This window comes from Hemicordylus capensis, chromosome 1 (assembly GCF_027244095.1).
Source record: "Hemicordylus capensis ecotype Gifberg chromosome 1, rHemCap1.1.pri, whole genome shotgun sequence".
In the NCBI taxonomy this organism is placed as follows: Eukaryota; Metazoa; Chordata; class Lepidosauria; order Squamata; family Cordylidae; genus Hemicordylus; species Hemicordylus capensis.
This window is the reverse complement of record NC_069657.1, coordinates 374,564,232-374,586,925: the sequence shown is the minus strand read 5'-3', so window position 1 is coordinate 374,586,925 and position 22,694 is coordinate 374,564,232. Positions and strand designations below refer to the sequence as shown.

Sequence of the window (22,694 nt, the reverse complement as noted above, 5' to 3'; positions counted from 1 at the left end):
CTACAACAGAAGTTACAATAAAAAAGCAAACATCGCAAAACATAAAAGCATAACTAACAGAACAGTTAAGAACCAAGATAAAAAGCAGAGCAATTATGAAACACCTTACGGAATTCCATAAACATAAAATCAAATTAAGAGGCCTATTCAAAAGTAAAGTGGGGGGGGGAGCTTGCAGATCTCCCCAAGGAGGGAGAAATGCAGCACGAACACTGAAAAAGCCCAATTTCTGGTACCCACCAATCAATCAGGATTAATGGCTGGCCAGAAAACAGAAGCTGAGACCCAGTCTTGGCTCAGGTAGGTGTCTATGGTGAAGGTATTCTTAAGACAATTTAAAAGCTCTAAACAGCTTGGGACCAAGTTAACACTAGCACTTTAAATTAAGCCCAGAAGCAAATTGGTGATGTGTGGTAATGAGTGTATTGATGTCAAATCAGTGCAAACTGCATTGACCATCTATCTAGCCCCTAACAGCCATATTTTGAACCAATTATAGTTTCCAAACTGTCTTGAAAGGCAGCTTCCACCTAGAGTATATTGCACTATTTTTAGTTTTAACAAAACAAAAAAAGTATTTTCTTATTATTTATTTATTCAATTTCTATACCACCCCTCCAAAAATGGCTCAGGGCAGTTTATACAGAGAACTAACAAATAAATAAGATGGATCCCTGTACCCAAAGGGCTCTCAATCTAAAAAGAAACATGTTAGACACCAGCAACAGTCACTGGAGGTACTGTGCTGGGGGTGGACAGGGCCATTTGGAGCCAAATGGAGCGATTTTGTTGAGCCCACCTTCTGTAAAAATCCTATACCTTATCCTGACTTTCAGGAAAGGCTACTGAACTTTTGAATTGATCCCTGCAACTCCTATTTGACAAAAAGCCCTGCAGGAGGCACAAGGGGACAGGAAAACAACGTGCCCAGTCCTCACCAACACTGCATCAGCCTCCTAGGGAACCACATCTGAATCAAATGGATAAGCACTGATGTAACAGCACCTATGTTTTGTCCTAGCACCAAGACAAGGTTGTCCATTCAGTCCCAAAGCTGGGATACTCATGGCAGATCCCACTAGATGGTGTCTCAGTGTAGCCACACGCATAATTTAAGCCACTAGATGTTAGCCCAATAAGTTTTAATTGTTACTCATCTCTTACTCTGCATAGCTTCATTATGTAGCTGTAGCCTTTGGACACAGGCCGAAATCTGGTAGAGATAGCTATTGCCCTGATGCTGGACATCCCTTGAAAATGCAAGAGCAAACAAACGGAGATTCTTCATGTCTTGCTTCAATCTCTACACAAAGCAGGAAAAGGTCTTAATATTAGAGGAGTAAACAACACTGTAGGAACCTCAACTTTTATTTATCCTTGAACATTTAGAGTTGAGCTGCTTCAAGCTATGAAGGCAAATTCACATTAAAAAAAGAAGAAACGATTACAAGGTAGGATGGAGTTATTTGAGATGACAACATTGGTGATCATGTTTTAAAGGCACCCAAAGAATGTTCAACTAAGGGAAATAATTGAAATCCATTCTCAATATAATTTTCTCAAAAAGAAATGGCAAGAGATAAAAGCTTCTGGGAGAAGAGCAGTGAAAAATCTTCACTCCCCAGGCCTTGCATGTTATATCTGCTACTGCTGGGTTTTTTCCAACTACAGCTCTTCAAAGCTTTGAAGGTGACTGTGGGGGCATGCTACCTAGCAACTAGGATCAGGTAGCACCAAATGTTTTTTTGTTCCTTGGTTCACACTGCTTCTTCTCACCTGGGCAACTGAGGAGTCTGTAGCTCCTGGCTCTTTTCAGAGGCAAGGACAGGAACATAGGAAGCTGCCATATACTGAGTCAGACCATAGGTCCATCTTGCTCAGTATTCTCTACACAGACTGGCAGCGGCTTATCCAAGGTTGCAGGCAGGAATCTCTCTCAGCCCTATCTTGGAGATGCCAGGGAAGGAACTTGGAGCCTAGATGCTCTTCCTAGAGCAGCTCCATCCCCTAAGGGGAATATCTTACAGCGCTCACACTTCTAGTCTCCCTTTCGTACGCAACCAGGGCAGATCCTGCTTAGCTTAAGGGGACAAGTCATGCTTGCTACCACAAAACCAGCTCTCTTCCTGTACAGGAAGTGTTATGATGCCTCAGACTCAGGGAGAAATGATGGAGAATGCCTAGGCTTGCTGACTACTTTGTGATATAGGGCTACTTTGTTAGCCCTAATAAATGTATTACCCTACTTGATTTTGGATGTTTTCTAATCGGCCAACATGGCTACTAAGGACCATTTTTAGGATTTACAGAACCTTTCAAATTCTGTTAAATCTCTTTACCTGAATGGCTCCACAGAGCTGGATTAGAGCAGACCTGACACTTCCATGCAAGTTCTGCTGCTTGTAATAAACACAGCTGTTACATGATTGTTTGATCGAGAGTTTCCAAGTCTGTTAAAAACAAACAAACGTACTCCAAGAAAGATGCTTTAACAACAACAACATCAAACAGTTTTACAAACCCAGAAATATAAAATGTAAATTCAGGGGGAAAGTGTATTACATAACCTACAATGGTATTTTGCATATTTATACTGACACTAGAGATGAAGTCAAGTTGTTTATACGGGAATCAAGAATACTCTTTTTCTACTTTCCATGTTTTCTTATTAATATGTTACCCACAATTACTATATTTTCCTTCATGCTTGAAGAACTGAACATGGGATATTATATTCCAAATCTGATCACACTTGTAATTGATCGCTTCTGCCTCAGTCAGACCTGGCCATATTTATCCCATACTTTTGTTACAGCTTGTTTGGATTCTTGTAATACATTCTACATTGGGCTGCCTTTGAAAAATCTTTGGAAGCTACACTTGGTGCAAAATGCGGCTGTGAGAGTCCTAACTAGTTCAGAATTGTGTACTCATGTAGCACCTGTTCTAGCAGAGCTTTATTGGTTGCCAGTTGCTTTCGGTCACAATTCAAAGTGCTGGTTATGACTTTAAAGATCCTAAATGTTTTGGGCCCAAGTACTTCCTTCCCACATATGACTCTGCCCACCCTATAAGAATCTGCAGAGAGGCTCTCTTTGTGTTCTAAATCCCTAGAGATTCATCCCAAGTTAACACAGCAGAGACATTTTCCTGTAACACTCTCTTCTAGATTTGTATAGCTTCCCCAGTGCCTGTTTTTAGGCACCAGCTAAAGATCTTTTTCTTTAGGCTGGCCTTTGGTTGAGATCTTAGTCTGAGATTCCTCCCTGATTACCCTGTCTCTCTCATTTCAGGTGCAATTATTGTTTATATTCCCAAATTTGTGAGTCCTAAAATATATTGTAAGCTACCCCAAGTCAACTATTAGAAGGGCAGGGTATTTTAAAATAAATAAATGAATAGTATGATCCAGATGTCAGCAAGACCTGCTGGCTGGTTTTGAACAAGTCACCCTATTTCAACCACAGTTAACACAATAGTAGATCCAAATCTCAGGTGCTGCAAGTGACAAGTGAAATGCTATTTCATCTAAATCCTCAAAAGTCATGATTCTTCAAATGTCTGATGGACCACATGTCCATTTGTGAGTGCCTTTCCTGCTTTTCCAGTTTGCAGCTGTATGGACAGAACCGATGCACAGATGGATTGTATAGGCATAAGCTCTTTTAGCAGTTACATGGAATGCAGATGGGGGAAAGGCTAGATGGTATGATCCTGCTCCCCACTTAATGCATGGTGGGGTAACACAAGTACAGCCTTACTATAGCATCAGATCACATGTCCTCATCTGGGGACAATGAACTATCAAAAGAGCTCCTCATGCTGAAGAGCAGCATACTGCAATTCCGAATATATTTTTCTAAAATCAAACACTGCACTGCTTTTAGTACTCTTGAAAAAGCGGATAATCCACAGTCGCACACTCTGGTCTTCCATACTGTACAGGGATTAAAAATTAACTGTCCAAGGAGATGTTGGGATGATTTTTTTTTTCTGCACCAGAACCATTCAACTTCAGAATGTGCAAGAGATCCAGTTATATTTGCTGCATGCTATGTTTTCGAATGCTTCTTCTCAACTGCTAGTTTACCTTCATAGAAGCAGGGGCGTATCTAGGGTAGGGCAGGCAGGGCACGTGCCCCAGGCGCCACTTGAAGGGGGGCGCCATTTTGTAAAATTAAAAAAAAAAATTTAAAAGGCTGCTGAAAACAAAATGGCCACCGTGCATGGTCAAATGGCCTCTGTGAGGCCCTTGGCCATGCCAGGCCTTGCAGAGGCCATCTGAGCATGCACAGTGGCCATCTTGTTTTCAGCAGCCATTTTTTTAAAAGGTTATTTTTAAAAATGGCCACCGCACATGCTCAAATGGTCCCTGTGAGGAGCTAGAGGCCAGCAGGGGGAGGGGGAACCTTTGCAGACCCCCCCACAGCCTTTAGGAAGCCCCCTGAAGGGGCTACAGGTAATTTTTTTTAAAAAAATTAATATAATATAAGACACTGTACACATATTCAGATTGGCACTATGTACAGGGAATCAGGGATTGTGAATACTGAGCTGAAGCTTATGAGCTAGGATTGTATTCATTTGCTCTTTGCTTCTTGTGATAAGTGAGTTAAATGTGATGTCTTAATAATATGGCTATTAATGGTGAGTTTGTCTTTGATTCAGTGTGAAATCCTTAGTATTAAGGCCCACTGGGAGTTTCTTGCTCTCTTTCTCTCATTTTAATGGTCTTTCTGAAATACTAGAATATATTCCAAGCAGTGACATAGTTTACTCTGCATATCCTTTAATTATTTTCCAGAGTATCTGGGAAAAGTCCAATTCTCCATTTAATTTTAAAACTTATGTAATAGTGATGCTACAAAGCATAGTAGAGAATTAGACAGGCACTTCTGTTTAGTTTTCCAAGTACACCTCCACATAGTATTTGGGTATTTCATGAGCCCCAGCATACTGAAATTTGTCATTTTCCAGCATTTTTTGGTCTGGCTACGTCCACTGCTAAATAGTTTTTGAAATATTAAAAGATTAACGAGCTTGACTTTTATTTTTGAGCTGATATTATGGTAAAGTTATCTGAAAGATGGGTGTCAGATGTTTGGATAGGGGGCACAATTTCAGTGTTTGCCCTAGGCACTGTTTTCACTAGATACGCCTCTGCATAGAAGCCTCAACAACTATTAACATCGGGAGGAGTCCAAAATCATGCAACAAGCTCTGCACCTGGGAGATACTAGGTCTATGTTTTCAAAACAGTTGCTTCCTCTCTGCCCCCAAGAGAAAGTATTATTGAAACTAAGATGGCTTTCAAAAGCAGTTTGTGTTACAGTAGTTACGTGGGGAGGAGGGGCTGTCAAGAATACTTCTGGGCATGCCTACTCCTTTAGGCACATTCAAGGTACTTCTTTGGATCCCAGCTATTACTTTATTGCAAAAGTATATGTTTGAATTAACAGCATACTCTCTTGCTTCAGTCAGTGCAGAGATGATGGCTGGAGACATAACAAATTGATTAAAATTTGGCTTCTTGCATGAATTCTGAAATCCCATTTCTATTTATAAGAGGAAAATAGTGAAAATCAATTTGGAGAGCAGAGCAGTTCATTTAACTTGAGCATTCTTGCCACTTTCCAAGTGTCTGCTGTAATTTAATTATTTAGCTCCAACTTGTCATGGAAAAATGAATTGAAATAAAGCAATGATTCATCTCTGTTCATTAAAAGTGTCTTCAATAAACGTATTTTAATGAAGCAGCCGGGAAAATGCAGCGTCTCCCTTTATGTATGTCTTGGGAAACAATTTGCAGGGTTTTAGATACAGCTGGTTTTCAGAGGTGGGAGGAAAGGCAGCAATGGTTTTGTAGTGACTGAAGCTTGCAGTAGGTCTTGCACAGAAGATACAATTTCATGAAGAAACACTCTTACCCAAGGCCACCAAGAAAGCTTCCTGGATGAGTGAAATTTGAACCAGGGGAGTAGCTACAATGGAATAAGTGTGTATTGGAGGTGGGTGGGCATATGTCCCTCTTCCCCTGCTGAGGGAGAGGGCCTGCTGGTCAAACAATTTGCTCTTTGCAATCCTTTGTGCCTCTCTGAAGAAGGTGGTGGTGGGTGGTGCAGTGGCCCATCTTCACTTTTTGCCCCAAGGCCCCTGACATGAATCTGGACCCCCAGTCCTAGCCCAACATCCTGACCATAACCCCACACTTCCTTTCTCTATCATACCGTTTCTGGGACTCTCAAGCCTGTGTGACTATTGTACAAGTCTATGTATATAGATCCTCTAATAATTTCTTTACAAGTTTTATAGAACAGGTATGAGGAGATACAAGCATTTATCACAGCCATAGGCTACAGTGAGTCTTTAACCTTCCCTTGCACACAGCTCTTCAACTGATCTTAGAAGAAGAAAAAAGAAAAAAAAGAAAAGAGGATGGACGAACTGTCACTGATCTTTTGAAGTATAAACCCTGGCTATGCCAAAACTCCAGAAACTCACTATGGTGAATACTGTATTGGGATAGTTCTTGAGACTGATTGACAAGAGATTCAAGACTAACAAAGAAGATAATACTATTTCTCACAAGATTCATGTCCACAACAGGCTATGATAGGTTTAACTTAGATTGCTTAAAAAAGAAAAAAGACCTCAACAGCTGTTAACTATGGCAGGCAAATGCAATTTATCTATTTAGAGACAGTACATTTCTTAATCCTAGATGCTGCAGAGGAACAGATACATAGTCACCTCCATCTTATCCCTGCTTATCCCTTACCCCTGCTAACTTGGCAAAGAGGTACCTTTTAACGTAGTGATTCTCTTTATTTAGCAGGTGGAGAGTAACTGGCCCTATCCACCACCAGCACAGTACCTCCAATGACTGTTGCTGGTGTCTATCTTGTGTTTCTTTTTAGATTGTGAGCCCTTTGGGGACAGGGATCCATCTTATTTATTATTTCTCTGTGTAAACCGCCCTGAGCCATTTTTGGAAAGGCGGTATAGAAATTGAATTATTATTATTTATTCACACAGTCAGACAGGTGTTATTGACTGGTTTGTTTTATCCAGACATCGAGTCCTTCCCAAGGACCTGGGATGGCTGAATTTTATTGTCAATGTTGTTGCTGTTGTTATAGATATTGTCGCAGAATATATTATTATTATTATTATTTACATTTATATCCCGCTCTTCCTCTAAGGAGCCCAGAGTGGTGTACTACATACTTGAGTTTCTTTTTTACAACAACCCTGTGAAGTAGGTTGGGCTGAGAGAGAAGTGTCTAGCCCAGAGTCACCCAGCTAGTTTCATGGATGAATGGGGATTTGAACTCGGGTCTCCTCGGTCCTAGTCCAGCACTCTAACCACCACACCATGCTGGCTGTTCTCAGTAAAGTTGCTTTTTGTAATTGGCTGATGGTGATTTCTGTGGCCGCTATGGTGTTGAGGTGCTCTTCAAGGTCTTTTGGAACTGCACCCAGGGCGCCAATTACCACTGGGATTATTTTGGTCTTTTTCTGCCACAGCCTTTCAATTTCAATTTGTAGATCTTTGTATTTTGTGATCTTTTCTATTTCTTTGTCTTCTATTTTGCTATCCCCTGGTATTGCTATGTCGATTATTTTAACTTGTTTTTCTTTCTTCTTTTCTTTCTTCTTAACTACAGTTATATCTGGTGTATTGTGTGGCAGATGTTTGTCTGTTTGTAGTCGGAAGTCCCATAATATTTTTACATCTTCATTTTCTTCAACTTTTTCAATTTTATGGTCCCACCAATCTTGGGCTACAAGTAGCCTGTATTTTTTGCAGATATTCCAGTGTATCATCTCAGCTACCTTGTCATGCCCTTGTTTGTAATCAGTCTACAATCTTTTTACAACAGCTGATTAGGTGGTCCACGGTTTCAACTGCTTCTTTACAAAGGCAGCACTTGCTGTTTGTTGTTGACTTTTTGACTTTTGCTCTTATTGCATTTGTTCGTAGTGCCTGTTCTTGTGCAGCCAGTATTAAACCCTCTGTTTCTTTCTTCAAGTTGCCATTCTTAAGCCATTGCCAGGTCTTGGTGATGTCTGATTTTCCACTTATATTGTGCAAATATTGACCATGCAGTGGCTTATTTCTCCATTTTTCTGCTCGGTTCTTGACTTGTTCTTTCTTGTAGGCCTGCTTTTTTTCATTGGTGTTGAATAGTTTCTCGTTATTGACCATTTGAAGTGCATCTTCTTCACTGTCCTTGAGATATACTTCAAGGCCTCTTTTCTCCTCCTCTACTGTTTGATGGACTTGCAGCATTCCTCTTCCACCTGAGCTGCGAGGGAGGTATAGCCTATTGACATCACTGCGGGGGTGCAGAGCATGATTGATGGTCATTATTTTCATGGTTTTACGATCTAGCATCTCTAGCTCTGCCTGGGTCCAGTCTATTATTCCTGCAGTGTATCTGATAACAGGTATAGCCCAGGTGTTTATGGCTTGTATGGTGATCCCACCATTGAGTTTGGACTTGAGGATTTTTCTAACTCTCCTGATGTATTCACTTCCCATTTTTCTTTTAACTTCAGTGTGTGCAATGTTATCCTCCTGCAGAATGCCCAAGTATTTGTAATGTTCTTTCTCTTCCAGGTTCTTGATGTTGCTTCCATTGGGAAGTTCTATTCCTTGTTTTTCTTATTTTTCCTCTGTTCATTATTAATGTAGCACACTTGTCTAGTCCAAACTCCATTGCTATATCGCTACTGAATATATGGACAGTGTTTAGCAGTGATTCGATTTCTGACTGGGACTTTCCATACAACTTCAGATCGTCCATGTACAGCAGATGGTTGATTTTACTTGATGTTTTAGATGTTTGGTATCCGAGGCCTGTTTTGTTTAGTATTTGTGAAAGTGGGGTCATAGCGATTACAAACAACAGAGGGGATAGTGAGTCCCCTTGGAAAATGTCTCTTCTAATGCTAACCTGCCCAAGTGTCTCACCATTGATTGTTAACCGTATACTCCACATGCTCATTGCTTTTTAAATAAATATCTGAATGTTTTTGCTGACACCAGTTGTTTCTAAACATTTTCGTATCCATGTGTGAGGCAATGAATCGAAGGCTTTCTTGTAGTCAATCCATGCAACACTTAGATTGGTTTTTCTTCTCTTGTAATTTTCTAAAATCATTTTGTCAATCAGCAGCTGGTTTTTTGTGCCTCTGGTGTTCGGGCAATTTCCTTTCTGTTCAACTGGAAGCTGTTTGGTAGTTAATAAGTGTTGCATGACTTCATCTGCTATTATTCCAGTTAATAATTTGTACATGGTTGGCAGGCAGGTGATCAGTCTATAATTACTTGGAACTGCACCTTTTGCTGGGTCTTTCATGATGAGATGAGTTTTCCCAGTTGTTAGCCATTGTTCAATATCACCTCCTTGCAAAATGTGATTGAACTGTTTTGATAGTTGTTTATGGAGGCTTGTTAGGTGTTTAAGCCAAAGCCATGCAGTTCATCGTCGCCTGGCGCAGTCCAATTGTTAATTTTCTTTGCTCTTTCACTTATTAATTCTGGTGTTATTATTAGAGCTTGCATTTGTTGGTTACATTTTTGACCTCTTTCATCAAGCCTGCCTTTTTATTATAATCTATAATCTATTGGATTGTCCCATAATTTCCCCCAGAATTGCACTGTTTCTTCTTTATTTGGTGTTTCTAAGTTTCTTGCAGTTTCTCCTTCTATGCTTTGGTAGAAACGTCTCTGATTCGTCTGGAATTGGAGATTCTACCTGTGTTGTGTAATTCTAGCTTCGTATCTGCTATCTTCTTTGACACTGCTGTTATTTGCTGCTTTATTATTTCCAGGCCTTCTCTAATTTTCCTTGAATCTAGGTGGTATTTTTCGATCAGATACTGTTTGGTGTTTTCATTCTTCAGCTCCTTGTCTTTCATATCTTTCAATTGACTAACATCTGATCTAAGCTTGGAGATTTTATTTTCTAATCTAATCTTCCATTTAGGTGATGTATTACTTTCTTTTTTTACAGGTCCATTTATCTTATATCTGAGCTCTTGTGTTGTAATTGTTGCTGCACTGTACATTAGTTGGTTTGTTTCTTGCAAATTATTGGTTGTTATTTCTGCAAGTGCAGCATTGACATCTTTTAATGCCCGAGCAAGTTGTTTTTTGGCAACTGTTTTTAGAGCTGGAAGTCAAACCCTGGTGGTTGTTTGGTTCATGTGCTCAGTTATTTTTTGCTTTAGTTCTTGTTGCTTTTCTGTTAAAGGGCATTTGGGTTTTTGAGGAGAAGGCAAAGGGGAGGTTGCCTGGTTTTGATTTTGAAACAGTTTAGCAACAGTGGCATCCTCTATTTCCAACACCTCCTTCACCTGCGCCTGAGCAACTTCTTCAGTTGGTGGTAATTCTTCTTCCATATCTTGAGTCTGTGTTGTTCTTTGCAGTTCTTCCAGCTCAACTCCTGTGAATACTTTATTTCTTATTATGAATCTTCTCTGGTCTGCTAGCCTTTCTTCTGCTATTTCTGTATCTGGATGCTTCTCTTTCCAAATTTGGTACATTCTTTTAAAATAACCTCTTCTAGTTGGACTAGACTTGTAATAGCAGATCATTCTTTCCTTGTTGGCATTTTTTGTATATTTTTTCTGGTTAAGCGACGTTTCTTCCAGTAACCTTGCAGTCTCCAGCCCTGGTTGCTCAACTGAAGATCCTGAATCCTGTTGCCCACTTGCCACCAGATGTCCAGGGGCTCCAGCACCTGGCGCGGTCCTTGTTGACCCGGGCGATGACCAATCCGGTATAGATTTATTAAAGTTACGCCTCACCATATTGTTGATGAGAGAGGCACTCTTTGTCTGGCTCCTCTGGTGAGACCTGTCCAGTATGGTTGGACCTCTAGCTCTCACCTTCCTCAGAGCACGCAAGCCCTACAACCATGCCAAGGTAGTGCCTCACTGTGGGAGGTATTATTATTATCCATCCTGCTTGTGAGTTAGAAAAATGGCTGTTGAGAGCAACAGACTACTACTGTGCTTTTAATCAGAGTGTAGCAAGGGTGGAATGGGCCCTTCGACAAGATGGGCATCCTCTGCCTCCTCTCACGATCTTCTGCCTTCTCCACCTCCTCCCCATGTCCTTGCTGTGGGAAAACTGTAAGGACGTGGTGAAAAACAACACATTCTTGGCATGTCCTCTGTCTTGCTTATATGCAAGTAACATCACATGCTCCCCATGCACAAAAGCAAAGAGCAAGCTGTTGCCCAACCAGCAGCACACATATTCCTTATCAAGGGGACGTTTGTCCAACCTTTTTCAGTTAACCCTAACCTTCTGCTCTTAATATTAGTATTTACAAACAAAGTTCAAAGAGGTAAGCCATTGCAATTTTGGTATGCACCAAAGGGTGAACCTCCCTGCCTGCCGATACATAACTTTGAGGGTTATTACCTGCAGTTAGGTACTGAGCTACTTGGTAAAATCATGAGTGTTGGTTGTATTATATATTGTTATATACTGAACTGTGTTCTGTAAGAAAGTACAGGTAAAATCACAATTGCTGTAGGTTATTACTTATTGTGCTATATTTTTGTCTAGTTGATGACTGTAATAAAGATTGCATCCTACTGAGCAACTAGTAGTCTGTCACAGAAGTGGCCTCAGCTCTGCACTTAAAGGTTGGTCCTAATTCCTGAAGAGTTCTATGCTGAAGGTTTTGAAGCACACAAGGCATTGTACTCTCTCTGAACTCAGCTGCTGTATTTTTGTAGGTGTTCCCAGGGAAGCTGAGCTCAAAAGGCAACATCTGGTTTTCAGTTAAGTTTTATTTTGTTTCAGCTGATCCCCATTTTTATCCATAAAGCGTTAGCCAAGACTCCTCCATAAGCACAAATGATTTTCATGAGGTCATACAACAGTTTAAAGTCTCAAACTAGATTAGAACCTCTTGGCTGACAGTAGCTATTATTACTAATCTCTCCAGTCTGTTCTAATGCTGGCCCAACCTCCGGATGCTTCAAGTTCTTTAAATCTCTAGGAGCTCTGCAACAACGAAAAAAACATTCTTTGCAAGATATCTGTCTCCTGTTTTCAACAACTGCTAGGAAATAATGGTCTTGATAAAACAACACAACCACAAATGAAGCAGACAAACTTAAAAGAGTTTTCCCAAGCCTGTATGCAGCTCTTAATTTTTCATTAGCATAAAAAAGGCAAAGAACTAGATGATCAAGATAGCCAATTTAATGCAGGGGACTACTTCACAAGTTGCTGTTATAATGGGAATTCATTTGAACCTAACATGTAACAAATACTTATTGCATTGTGTGAACATTGAGAAAATTAATGTGCTTCACAATATTAACAGTAACCACCTACAAGTTGGACACAGCTGCCAGGTGCTAAATGCAGTAAATTAATGCTTTAGTCAGGAAGAAAAGGGTAACAGATGGCTTGAGATCTGTCTAAGCTTCAAGGTGCTGGACACAACATTAACCCTACATAGCAGAGTAGAATGTGCATTTAAACCCACATTGCAAAATGGATGGAAAGGTGCATCTCTTTCCAAACTGTGCTATACTGATGAGAGTGCACCAGCAAGAATGCTGAAGTAAATTCAGTCCCAGTCTCCATCTGTTGGTGCCCACAATACAATTCTTGATCTAACATCAGGAGCTATACACAGCATATGCATTTTCCCAAAAGCTGCCTGCTTAAACTCTTTTTGGTTATCACTTTTGCACACATATTTCCCTGATCCAGAAAAGGACATGTGAAAGTGTAAGCAGGCTTTCTATATCAAGGTACTCATCTGTACTAGCTGGACTCATGAAAGTGTTTAAATCAAAGGCTTGCTGGGGTGTGTGTGTATATAGTACAATGGGATAGGGAACTGAGAAACAGAGCCAAGATAAATGCATACTATCATTACATTACCTCTGCAAGCTTGAGATGCAGGAGGGCATTTTCTGTTTCAAGCACAATTATTCTTTCTTCTTTAACCTACGAAAACATAGTTCAGGTAAGACTGAAGTTAAAAAGATAAAATAAAGTTATATGAGAAGCCAAAGTAGTCTACTGTAACTAGCCCTAACATGTACCTGTTACTCAGTTTAAGTGCTAAGATATTCAAACACGTTTTGAAAATATATGAAATTATTTGGGGAGAAGCACTGCAATTACAGCTTGAAGTTCTATGAAACACAAAACCTGTTTGGCCATAAATCATGATAGGATAAAAAAGAAGAAAAAGAGCAAATGCACAAAACAATCAGAGGCTCTGCTTCAGAGCTCTTCAATATCTGCCAAGTCTCTGACAGATTATTGCATGTACACAGCCTCAGTCCACTGTGGGCTTGAATAGAATCCTCAACTCATCAGTGACTTGTTCTCCAGGATATCTTTCCCTCTTTTCATTTCAACCTCTCTGTCATTTTTTTAAAAAGTTCTATTTTAGAAAAGAGCACTGGGACTAATCCAGCGTTTATTAGTATAGATTCTAGCAAATTAAACAGTTTCCATTTTAGGATACAGGCAGCTAGTTCCCTCAACAAGAGATTAAGACAGGGACAGCTGGCAGCTCCCTAGCATAGAGAAGTCCCTCCCGATAGGAGCTGGGTGGGGGCAGTTTAGGTAACTACAACAACCCCCCAAAGTAAGGAAATAATTCTGCTTATGTAGTGTACGGGTTTGTTTTTTTAAAAAAGGTGACGTCGTAAAAGTGGACTCATTGTTTTCCCAGATACAAGCCCCCAAGAAATATGGGGGACTGTTTCCCCTTCCGCCCCACATCATAGCCCAAAGAGCTGCTCCCCTTTGATTTTAACCCTGGGCATACAGCCGTTTTCAGGCGGGACTCACTCGCAGCTTCTGCTCCAGCTGCCGAATTCGTTGCTCAGACACAAAGCTCGGGCTGATTCCACTACCTGGCCGCATCCTGCAGCTTGAGAGCCCGGGCAAAGCTCGCTAAGGTCAAAAGGCAGAGAAGCCAGCTCCTCTTTCTTTCTCTTCTTCCACCCTCCCACTTCCTAAGCAAGTCGTTTGAATCAACCAATCACAGGCAAGGGCTTAGCTTCTCCTTGGTTGTTATGGTTACCCGCCTTGCCCCGGGAAAGGGAAAGAATGCTGATTGGTTGGACTTGAGGGGAGGAGGCAACCGAGACGGAAGAGCTGGATCAACAATAGAACGTACAGAGAGATTGCCTTCCCCTACTCTTTCTTCTTCTCCCCCCACCCCCAAGCTAAACCACCCCTTACTCCACCTGGCGTCTTCTTAGCTCACGCGCCCTGTTCCCTAAGCTGGTAGGAGTGGTGAGGGCTTTCGTTGGCGCTCGCTTCTCTGAGGCTTTGCCCATATTCCTGGATCTCATTTTGTGCACAGTGAGGCACCAACTGCTGCACCCCCTCTGGTGACGCTCATATGCTCAAAGTGCAAACCATGTTCAAAACGTGCGATAAAATTAACTGTTTTGGAAGTTGCGGCAAAAGAATGCAGCCAGAGAAATACCTCCCAAGTGCTTTTCTCTTCCTCCTAGTTTTACTACGTTGACAGTTGCGTGTAGCTCAATACAGCTTGAACAAGGTAAATTGAGCTCGCTCGTTTCTTCCATTTAGAATCTGCTGGTTTTATCGTTAAATTTCTATACCACCTTTCATTAAAACAATCTCAATGTGGTTCACACAAAAGTTAGAACAAGCCTATAAAATTACACAATTAAAATATTAAGATGGAATATAAAAATACAAATCTAATTAAAAGATTAAAAAACAAGCACAAAATAATCATAGCCTGGGGGGAAAGCCAAGATTTCACACGCTTTCTATAAAATTGTGATGGAGACTGAGGAGCGGATGGCCACCGAGATGAGCATTCCAGAGTCTGCGGGCAGTAACTGAGAAGGCCCTGTCCTGCGTGCACAACAGCTGAGTCCCCCTCATTGTTGGCAGAATGGTGTGCACAAAAGGGTGATTATCATTCTTGTGTACTCAACTCTTCATGTCCCCGCCCAACCTATCAACACAAATACACACACCTCCCTCCTTTGCCAAGGGTTTTGCAGCCAAAGAGTTGAAGGGAGAGGAGCATCTGGAACATGAAGCAAAAGGGGCTCAACTGAATGGCTCTCCTCACCAAAGCCAGCATTTGAACAGCAGGGCCAGGAACCCTGGACAGGGGCAAGGCAGTGCACACAAAGCAAGTACATCAGAACATAAGTACATCCCTGCTGGATCAGGCCCAAGACCTATGTAGTCCAGCATTCAGTTTCACACAGTGGCCCACCAGATACCTCTGGGAAGCCCACAGGCAAGAGCTGAGGACATGCCCTCTCAAGATAGTATACCTGGAACTTTCAGAAAGCTTTTGATAAAGTTCCCCACCAAAGGCTCTTGAGTAAACTTAGCAGTCATGGGATAAAGTGATAGGTTCATGTGTGGATTGATCATTGGTTGAAGGAGGGGAAACAGAGGGTAGATATAAATGAACAGTTTTCTAAATGGAGGAAGTAAGAAGTGGGGTTCCTCAGGGATCGGTACTGGGACCAGTGGACTTTAACTTGTTCATAAATGATGTAGAAGTTGGGATAAGCAGCAAGGTGCTCAAATTTGCAGATGACACCAAACTATTTAGGGTAGTGAAACCCGAAACAGATTGTAAGCTGCTCCAAAAGGATTTATTTCCTAACGCCTGGCTTTTGTACTTGGAAAGGTTGGGTGGTATGGAAAGAAGGCAAACAATAATCCCTACTACAAATGTAGTTCTAAAAGCAACATCAGATTTGAAGCAGGGAACAATTGTGCACAGATATGCAATTGCATTAATCTAAATATACACTTTAAAAGAAGTCATTAGGATAAGCCTAGTGAGTGGTAAGAGAAGCCTATTTAAACAATGACGGGGAAATGAAATTGCCATTGCTATTCATCTATCATAACCTGGAGTTTGTTTCTGCCATATTTCAGTAAAATTAAAGAGGTAATTATAAACTTGCTTTGCTTTCTTCTTGTTCATGCAGCTGTGTCAATATTTCATTTAGCATTCTAGCAAGATTTTCATAGTTCTAGTGAGTCAGGAAAGAGAGCAATTGTGTAGTGCAGAATGAGAACTAAATTACCGTAGTAGTTTACAGCTAATCAGGAATAAAATATGCTGTGAATAAGAAATACCTGCAGGTCACTAACAGGTGATATATAAACTTACAAGCTCTAATCTAACTAAAACAGGTATTTATCTGCTACTATATTATTCATAATTTATATCCAGTTTCTGTCCTTTCTGATTATATTAAGGAAAATGTGTACTAAGAACAATTTTATATTTATAACAAGCATTTCTGTGCAATCTGAACAGACAGTCAAATTCAGACATTATACAGTGCAAAGTTAAATACAATACAAAGTTTATTAAAAATAGGTTGCAAGTGAAATACAGTAGAAATGAGAAACTACAGCAGTTTTGATGTTTTTTCTCCATAATAATGCACAGACAGTTATGAAAAGCACTTTTACTCATATTCACATTTGACCTGAATGCCCAATAGTGGTCAAATTCACTCCACGGTAGGTGATATTTATTTGCTTAGGTTCTAGCAGCAACAGTATTCCAGCCACAGAATATCTAGTGTTCTCTAAATTGAGGGAGGCTTGCTTTTCCTGATTAACAGACATAGCAAGAATGCAAATCCTTCATTAACACTTTCAAACAATTTAGTCCCCTACTTCATATTTAACAAGTGAACGGTAAAAGCACACTTTCAAATAAGAAACCTGAATATGTAAAAAAAATTATTTACACTCCAATTTTAATATCATTAACTTGCATTTATTTATCATACAACTCTTATTAAAAGTGATCTCTAAGGCAGTGAAAGTCTACCCCTCTGCATTTGGAAGTGTGCATAATTTCCTAAATATATATTTATAAGAGAACATATTATACAGAAAAATCATCTAAAACCCAATTAAGGGCTTTATCAAATAGAAAATTTGCTTAGAATCACAATATAATATATTGTTTTAAACATCACACAATGAGAAACAAACTGATGAGGCCTTTATTCTCAGCATCATCAGCCATATATGCATGGCTGAAGGAACAATGGGAGAAAAGAAAATTTCAACCATTTAAAATTAAATAAAGATGCAATATAGTGTGAAAAATAGCTTGAACTGCCAACACGGTCTACAGTATATTGGGGGAAAGGACACTGATAAACCAGAGCAGCATCTTGATTAGCACTTCTCTCAACATGAAGAACTAGTGATGTGCTGCCAGGGCATTTTCAAACCGCCTCAGTAAAATTCTGTCAGTCAATATTTCGCCTGCCTCATTGTAGCCACAGCATTTTCTATGCAATTTTGCTCTCCCAAGTAGTACTTACTATTCTAGCTACTGGTCGTGGGGAATCTTCATCCCTTTGTGAATATCCAAGTTTGGTTTTGTCTTGGCTACAATGAGACTACCAAAAAGACACGTAATCTGTATTGCTTCGGTCTGGAGTTTCTATGTAATATTAAAACTTTGTAGCCTTGATCAACAAATGCATACAAACCATATCCATGTGTCCACCCAGACTCTTCTTCAGCTCTAACTAAACAGATTTTATAATTCCTATTTGAAAAATGGTTTGCAGTTCTGCTGGAAAAACCAGGGTGCATCTTATCACATCACTGCACTGCCACCAAAGTAAGTCCAAAGTACCCTATGAATACAAATACCATTCTGTAGCTAAGGAGAAAATGCTCTTATGCAGCCCTTTTATATTCAGAGTATACATATGCTTTCACTGCAGTTTACACAAGGAAACCCACACCAACACCAACCTAAGTTTTCAATGATATGCTGGTAATCTGTATGATTAGTTCTCAGTATACTTTAAAGGTTGCATATCACTTTAGACCTTGTGTCAGACAACCTACAGATATCATCAAACCAGTGCACAGATTAGATTAGCAGTTCAAGCTACAGCCACTCTCTTTGTGCAGCAGCTAACAACATGTTTCTGTAAATGACCAGGAAACAACTAATCTTCAGTAAGTGTAATCCAGGACTATTGCAGAAATAGTTAACCACCAAACAGGAGGAAGGGTGGGCAGAAAGGACATAATGAAACTTGATTCTTATAATTAAAATATATTTTACAGTGCTTTAATTGTTACTATAAGCTCTTGTTAAGAATTGGTTTTTCTTGCTATTGCAACATGTCTAAATCTTGAACAGTCCAGATAGAGAATTCCATCTCATTTGTCAAAACACACTTCTCTTTTCTTGCGCAGCCTCTTTCCTAGTCCAACAGAGATTTTTCAGATTACTTTTGATAAGGTGCTTTTTATCCTATTTTGTATTTAATTCATTTTCCAGTTCCATTAATTTTCTAGATGCCTTTACTTTGTTGGATACATCCTGACCCTGGGAAAAGAGTCTTTGTCGCTCCCGGAAAGTCAAGTTCTCTGGTGCACCAGGTAAATCTGCATCTTGACTGCAAAGAAAATAAAGGTTTCATGCTATAAAAACATATCATATTGCCTTGTGCTGATCCTTTGCATGATATTAGACTTGGTCTGCAATCCTTCACATTTATTTAAAATGTATACCCTGTCATTTGATCAAATGATCTTCACATGCTTACTTCTAAATCTCATAGAAACCAATGGGGTTAATTTGGGGTTCCAGAGCATGGCCTAAGGGCACATGATATAGCGGCCTTCCTGAAGCTAAGCAATTCTTGGTGTGGTCAGTGCCTGGATGGGAGATCCATGCACGCCACTTTTGGGGATGGGGCCGTAGCTCAATGGTAGAGTATGTGCTTTGCATGCAGCAGGTCCCAGATTCAATCTTTGGCATCTCCCGAGGTAGGGCAGGGAAAGACACCTGCCCAAAAACTTGGGAGAAGCTACTGCTAGTCAGTTTAGAAAATACTGAGCTAGATGGACCAATAGTCTGATTCCATATATAACAAAAACAAAAAAGTGTGTACTGGGATCTTACATTTGACCAAAACTAATGACAAAAGATCCAACCAAAATAGCACTATTTAATACTTCCAAAATGGCTCAGGGCGGTTTACAATTAAAACAAACCATTAAAACAGTAAAGAGCTAAAACAAAAATTAAAAAACAATACAACAATTAACAACTTAAAAACATTTTAAAACAACCATTAAACAATTGCAGTAATTAAAAACCCTAAACCGGGTTCAAATATTAAAACCGATTTAAAAACCCTAGGAAGCCAGACCAAACAGATACGTTTTAAGGGATCTCCTGAAGGTTAATAGAGAATTCAAATTACGGATTTCCACAGGGAGCGCATTCCACAGCACCGGAGCAGCTATAGAGAAGGCCCGCCTCTGAGTCGCCACCAGACGAGCTGGTGGTAACTGGAGATGGACCTCCTCAAATGACCTTAATGTGCAGTGGGGATCACACAGAAGAAGGCACTCTCTGAGGTAACTCAGAGGTAATATATCATAGACCTGTCTTGAAGAGTAAAGTACTGAGATTTGGGCTTGGAGACATTGAAGAATGGAGTGTATTTTTAGTCCTGTAAGAGAGGATTTTTCTTCAAAGATAAGTTTACTTGCCTGTGAGGGCCTGAAGAAAAATAATGAAACATGAACTTGGAGATACTGGATAACAGATCAAGATCTTCTATAAAGGAATGTTATCAAGTAAATTACTTGGAGAAATGGATATCTATATTGATCCATTTGAAAAAGACAGTATTTCTTGAAATGGAAATACACTGGGTCACCGCTGTGGATTCTTATGAATATTTGTGTATGGCTCCATCATGGTTTTATGACATTCTATAATTCTGTATGATGTATTTATATATTTATACAATAGTGTGCATATGGTTATATGATATATTAAATAGTGCTATTTTGGTTGGATCTTTTGTCGTTAGATCTGAATCCATATATGACAGCATCCTTTGGTCCCATGTAATTTCCAAGTAAACATGGTAAGAACTGGCCTGTTAGCAGCTAATCCTTTCCTTCATGGGCAGTTTTGTCTGGGTTCTTTAAGATTGGTTTTAAAATATTCATGCTGTTTAGACTTGTACAATGCTTGTATACGGTTGGTTTGTACCTGAGGCTGCTCTCATGCAATTGCATGTGGAACTGCCACCATACCAGGCTTACATGAAGGCACCATTTTGTGAACTAGTTCACACTGGTGATATATACAACACAACAATACTTAAGATATACCACTGACTTTAGTAGGACAACATTATGATAGGGCATTTGACAATCTCCTCAAGTGCTTTTAACAGGATGTACTACTATGTTTATTTTCAATTTGTTTGAGACCTTAAAGCCACTAAATCCTCCCAATTTTAAATCAGAATAGCATGTCACAGCACAAAACTATCTTATTTAAGGTTGTGTGCCCCCCTCACCTTTTTGATTTTTTTTCTCTTGGGTCCCGATATGGTTCATGTGAGCCTGCAATTGCTCCAGTAGATCCAGTAAAAGAACCTTATACAAGAGAAAGCAAAATGATAGTTTAATGATTTGATTAATGATGAACAACACTTCTTTCAAAAGGTGCAGTGCTTTTAGGTGGAGTAAGAAGTCTCAATCTATGTTTATTAGTCTTTGAAGGCGATCCAAATAATCTTTCAAAACAACTAATGTCACCAACACCTAAAACTGCCATCATGCTTACTAAAAGATAAGCACTACTGAAAACAAAGTTTAAATCATATCAAATGCTTTTACTTTGCTAGTTCACTTTTAAATATGAACATGACAATGTGAAATCAAATGCTTAGGTTACATGCAAAGTAATATTAAAGCAAATAAGAATGCCAAACTCAACAGTGATGGCTGCAATCCTGCACAGGCTGCTTAAATCCTACTGAGGCTAATGGAATTTAAGCAGCCTAACTGTAGGTAGGATTGCAGCTCCAATGTTAGCTCTCCTTTATCAAAAAGAGCTGATGAATCTTTAAGATGTAGAATTATTACTTTCTTCGTATCTGAATAGTACACCTCAACTATGTACGGTAAAAGTATTCAAAGTAGGTACTTAATATATGGAATATGAGGTTGTGTTGGTATGACAGGTTTTTCAGATGCTAATTTAACTTATTAGTGACATAGGTGGACTGGAAAACTATTCAGCAGTTTCATAACATATACTCAGTGGTTATGTCCTTTTCCAGTACATTTCTGTTTTATTATGTTGTATAGCACTGCACCTTTAATATTAAGCATACAAATAAATTTCCTAGACAGCAGATTGATCCTCTTTCAAAGGCCACAAGACTCAACACATTTATTTCTACTTCCAATATCAACATGTACTCAGATATAAAGTATATTTCACTTTTGTAATGTTGGGGAAAATAATCAGTGCAAGTATCACACAATTCCTTGCTTATTTTCAATTGATATTTTAGTCTCTTCATACTGCATGTGTTATGTCTCGTGAGCCTTGATCTACACAAAAGCAAATGTATGCTCCTTCCATCAGTATGTTTTTATTCAACTATGAAATGTGAATATTGGAAATGAAACTTGTTTGCAAATGTCAATATTTCACTGCAATAACCTCATATTGATTCTCCCGTAGTTAACTAAGGCTTCAATTCTATGCACACATAGTTGGGAGTAAGCCCAGTTGAACTCAGTGAGATTTACTTCTGAGTATGCCTAAAATCACACTGCTTCTATAAACATTTGTTTTGTCGATTTTTAAATCCAATTTCTTTTTCACCATTGAAAAACTTGCCTGAATACAAATACACTGTAGTTCACTCGCATTTGTATATTTAAGTCAAGGTGGTAAAGTTTTATTCCCAAATTTGAATGTTTTATAGTGATTCCAAACAATCCAGTGGAAGGAGCTGGGAAAGTTCAGTTTTGCAGAAGCACATTTTGCCATGTATTAGTTGTTCATAAGAGGACAGAAATGTGAAAGTATTAGTGAGATGGAGAGATGACAAGCTGCATAGTGAATTCTGCATTTTGTGCAAAGAGCTTTGTACTTTACGCAGGCATTCTTCAGAGAAGATTAAACTCTCTGGTTGAATACATAGTCTGGTCTATGAACTTAAAAATGTACAAAATAAAAATAACTCAAACACTGTATAGTTCATGTACCAAAGTTAAAATAAAGCATTTTACTACACAGCATTCAATTACTACCAAAATGTACCTATATTTATATGTATCTTTAAATGAGATAAGAGGCTGGGGAAGGATCAAGATTAGATAGTGAATATTATTTCTGAAGCTACTCTGTATATTATGCAACACAGACTTCATAGAACAATGGAGAAAGAATAGCCAGTATCTTCCAAACCTGACCACTTTCAGGTTGAAGCTAAATATGTATATACAAATTATAATGAAACCAATTACTCTGGTGCACAGCCACTGATAATGTGCATCAATGACGTTGTTTAGAAGGAAGTGTTCTGTTATATTGATAGCAGCAGAACTGTCAGAAAACTACTTCTGCTAATTCATTTTAAGTAAAAGACATCAGGGTTGGGAAAGCCACATTTATCTAGTAGTTCATGAAAGTTTTCACTCCTCTCTTACTTGTATGACAAGTGAGTTTTGATTAGTTATAAAAGTTAAAGGAATGCCTAATTAGGTAGGTTTCCTAATTAACAACACAGCCCCAAGCATTACACTTACAGAAACTGGGGACAAAAGAGAAGCCTTTCTACTGGTATCCCAAAGAGTG

At 39.4% G+C, this 22,694-nt stretch overlaps 2 protein-coding genes across 24 annotated transcripts in view; both read right to left on the bottom strand.

Moving 5' to 3' along the window:
• The window catches only part of KIF25 (kinesin family member 25), a 71,854-nt gene extending 57,808 nt beyond the window's left edge, over positions 1 to 14,046 (bottom strand). The window contains exons 1-4 of one of the 4 annotated variants that reach the window (XM_053296835.1): positions 13,915 to 14,046; positions 12,926 to 12,991; positions 2,340 to 2,450; positions 1,165 to 1,303 (exon numbers count right to left, since the gene is read on the bottom strand). In XM_053296835.1, the coding sequence (XP_053152810.1) occupies positions 1,165 to 1,288 (124 nt within the window). In that variant the 5' untranslated portion in view covers positions 1,289 to 1,303; positions 2,340 to 2,450; positions 12,926 to 12,991; positions 13,915 to 14,046. Of the gene's footprint in view, positions 1 to 1,164; positions 1,304 to 2,339; positions 2,451 to 12,925; positions 12,992 to 13,849 lie in introns of all 4 variants that reach the window. The other 3 variants (XM_053296818.1, XM_053296842.1, XM_053296827.1) reach the window with 3 other exon arrangements.
• Positions 14,047 to 16,369: 2,323 nt separating this feature from the next.
• The window catches only part of AFDN (afadin, adherens junction formation factor), a 180,365-nt gene continuing 174,040 nt past the window's right edge, over positions 16,370 to 22,694 (bottom strand). For 19 of the 20 annotated variants that reach the window (XM_053296599.1, XM_053296610.1, XM_053296745.1 and 16 more), the window contains 2 exons: positions 20,395 to 20,473; positions 16,370 to 18,465 (listed from right to left, as the gene is read on the bottom strand). In XM_053296599.1, the coding sequence (XP_053152574.1) occupies positions 18,321 to 18,465; positions 20,395 to 20,473 (224 nt within the window). In that variant the 3' untranslated portion in view covers positions 16,370 to 18,320. The remainder of the gene's footprint in view (positions 18,466 to 20,394; positions 20,474 to 22,694) is intronic. The other variant, XR_008316302.1, reaches the window with a different exon arrangement.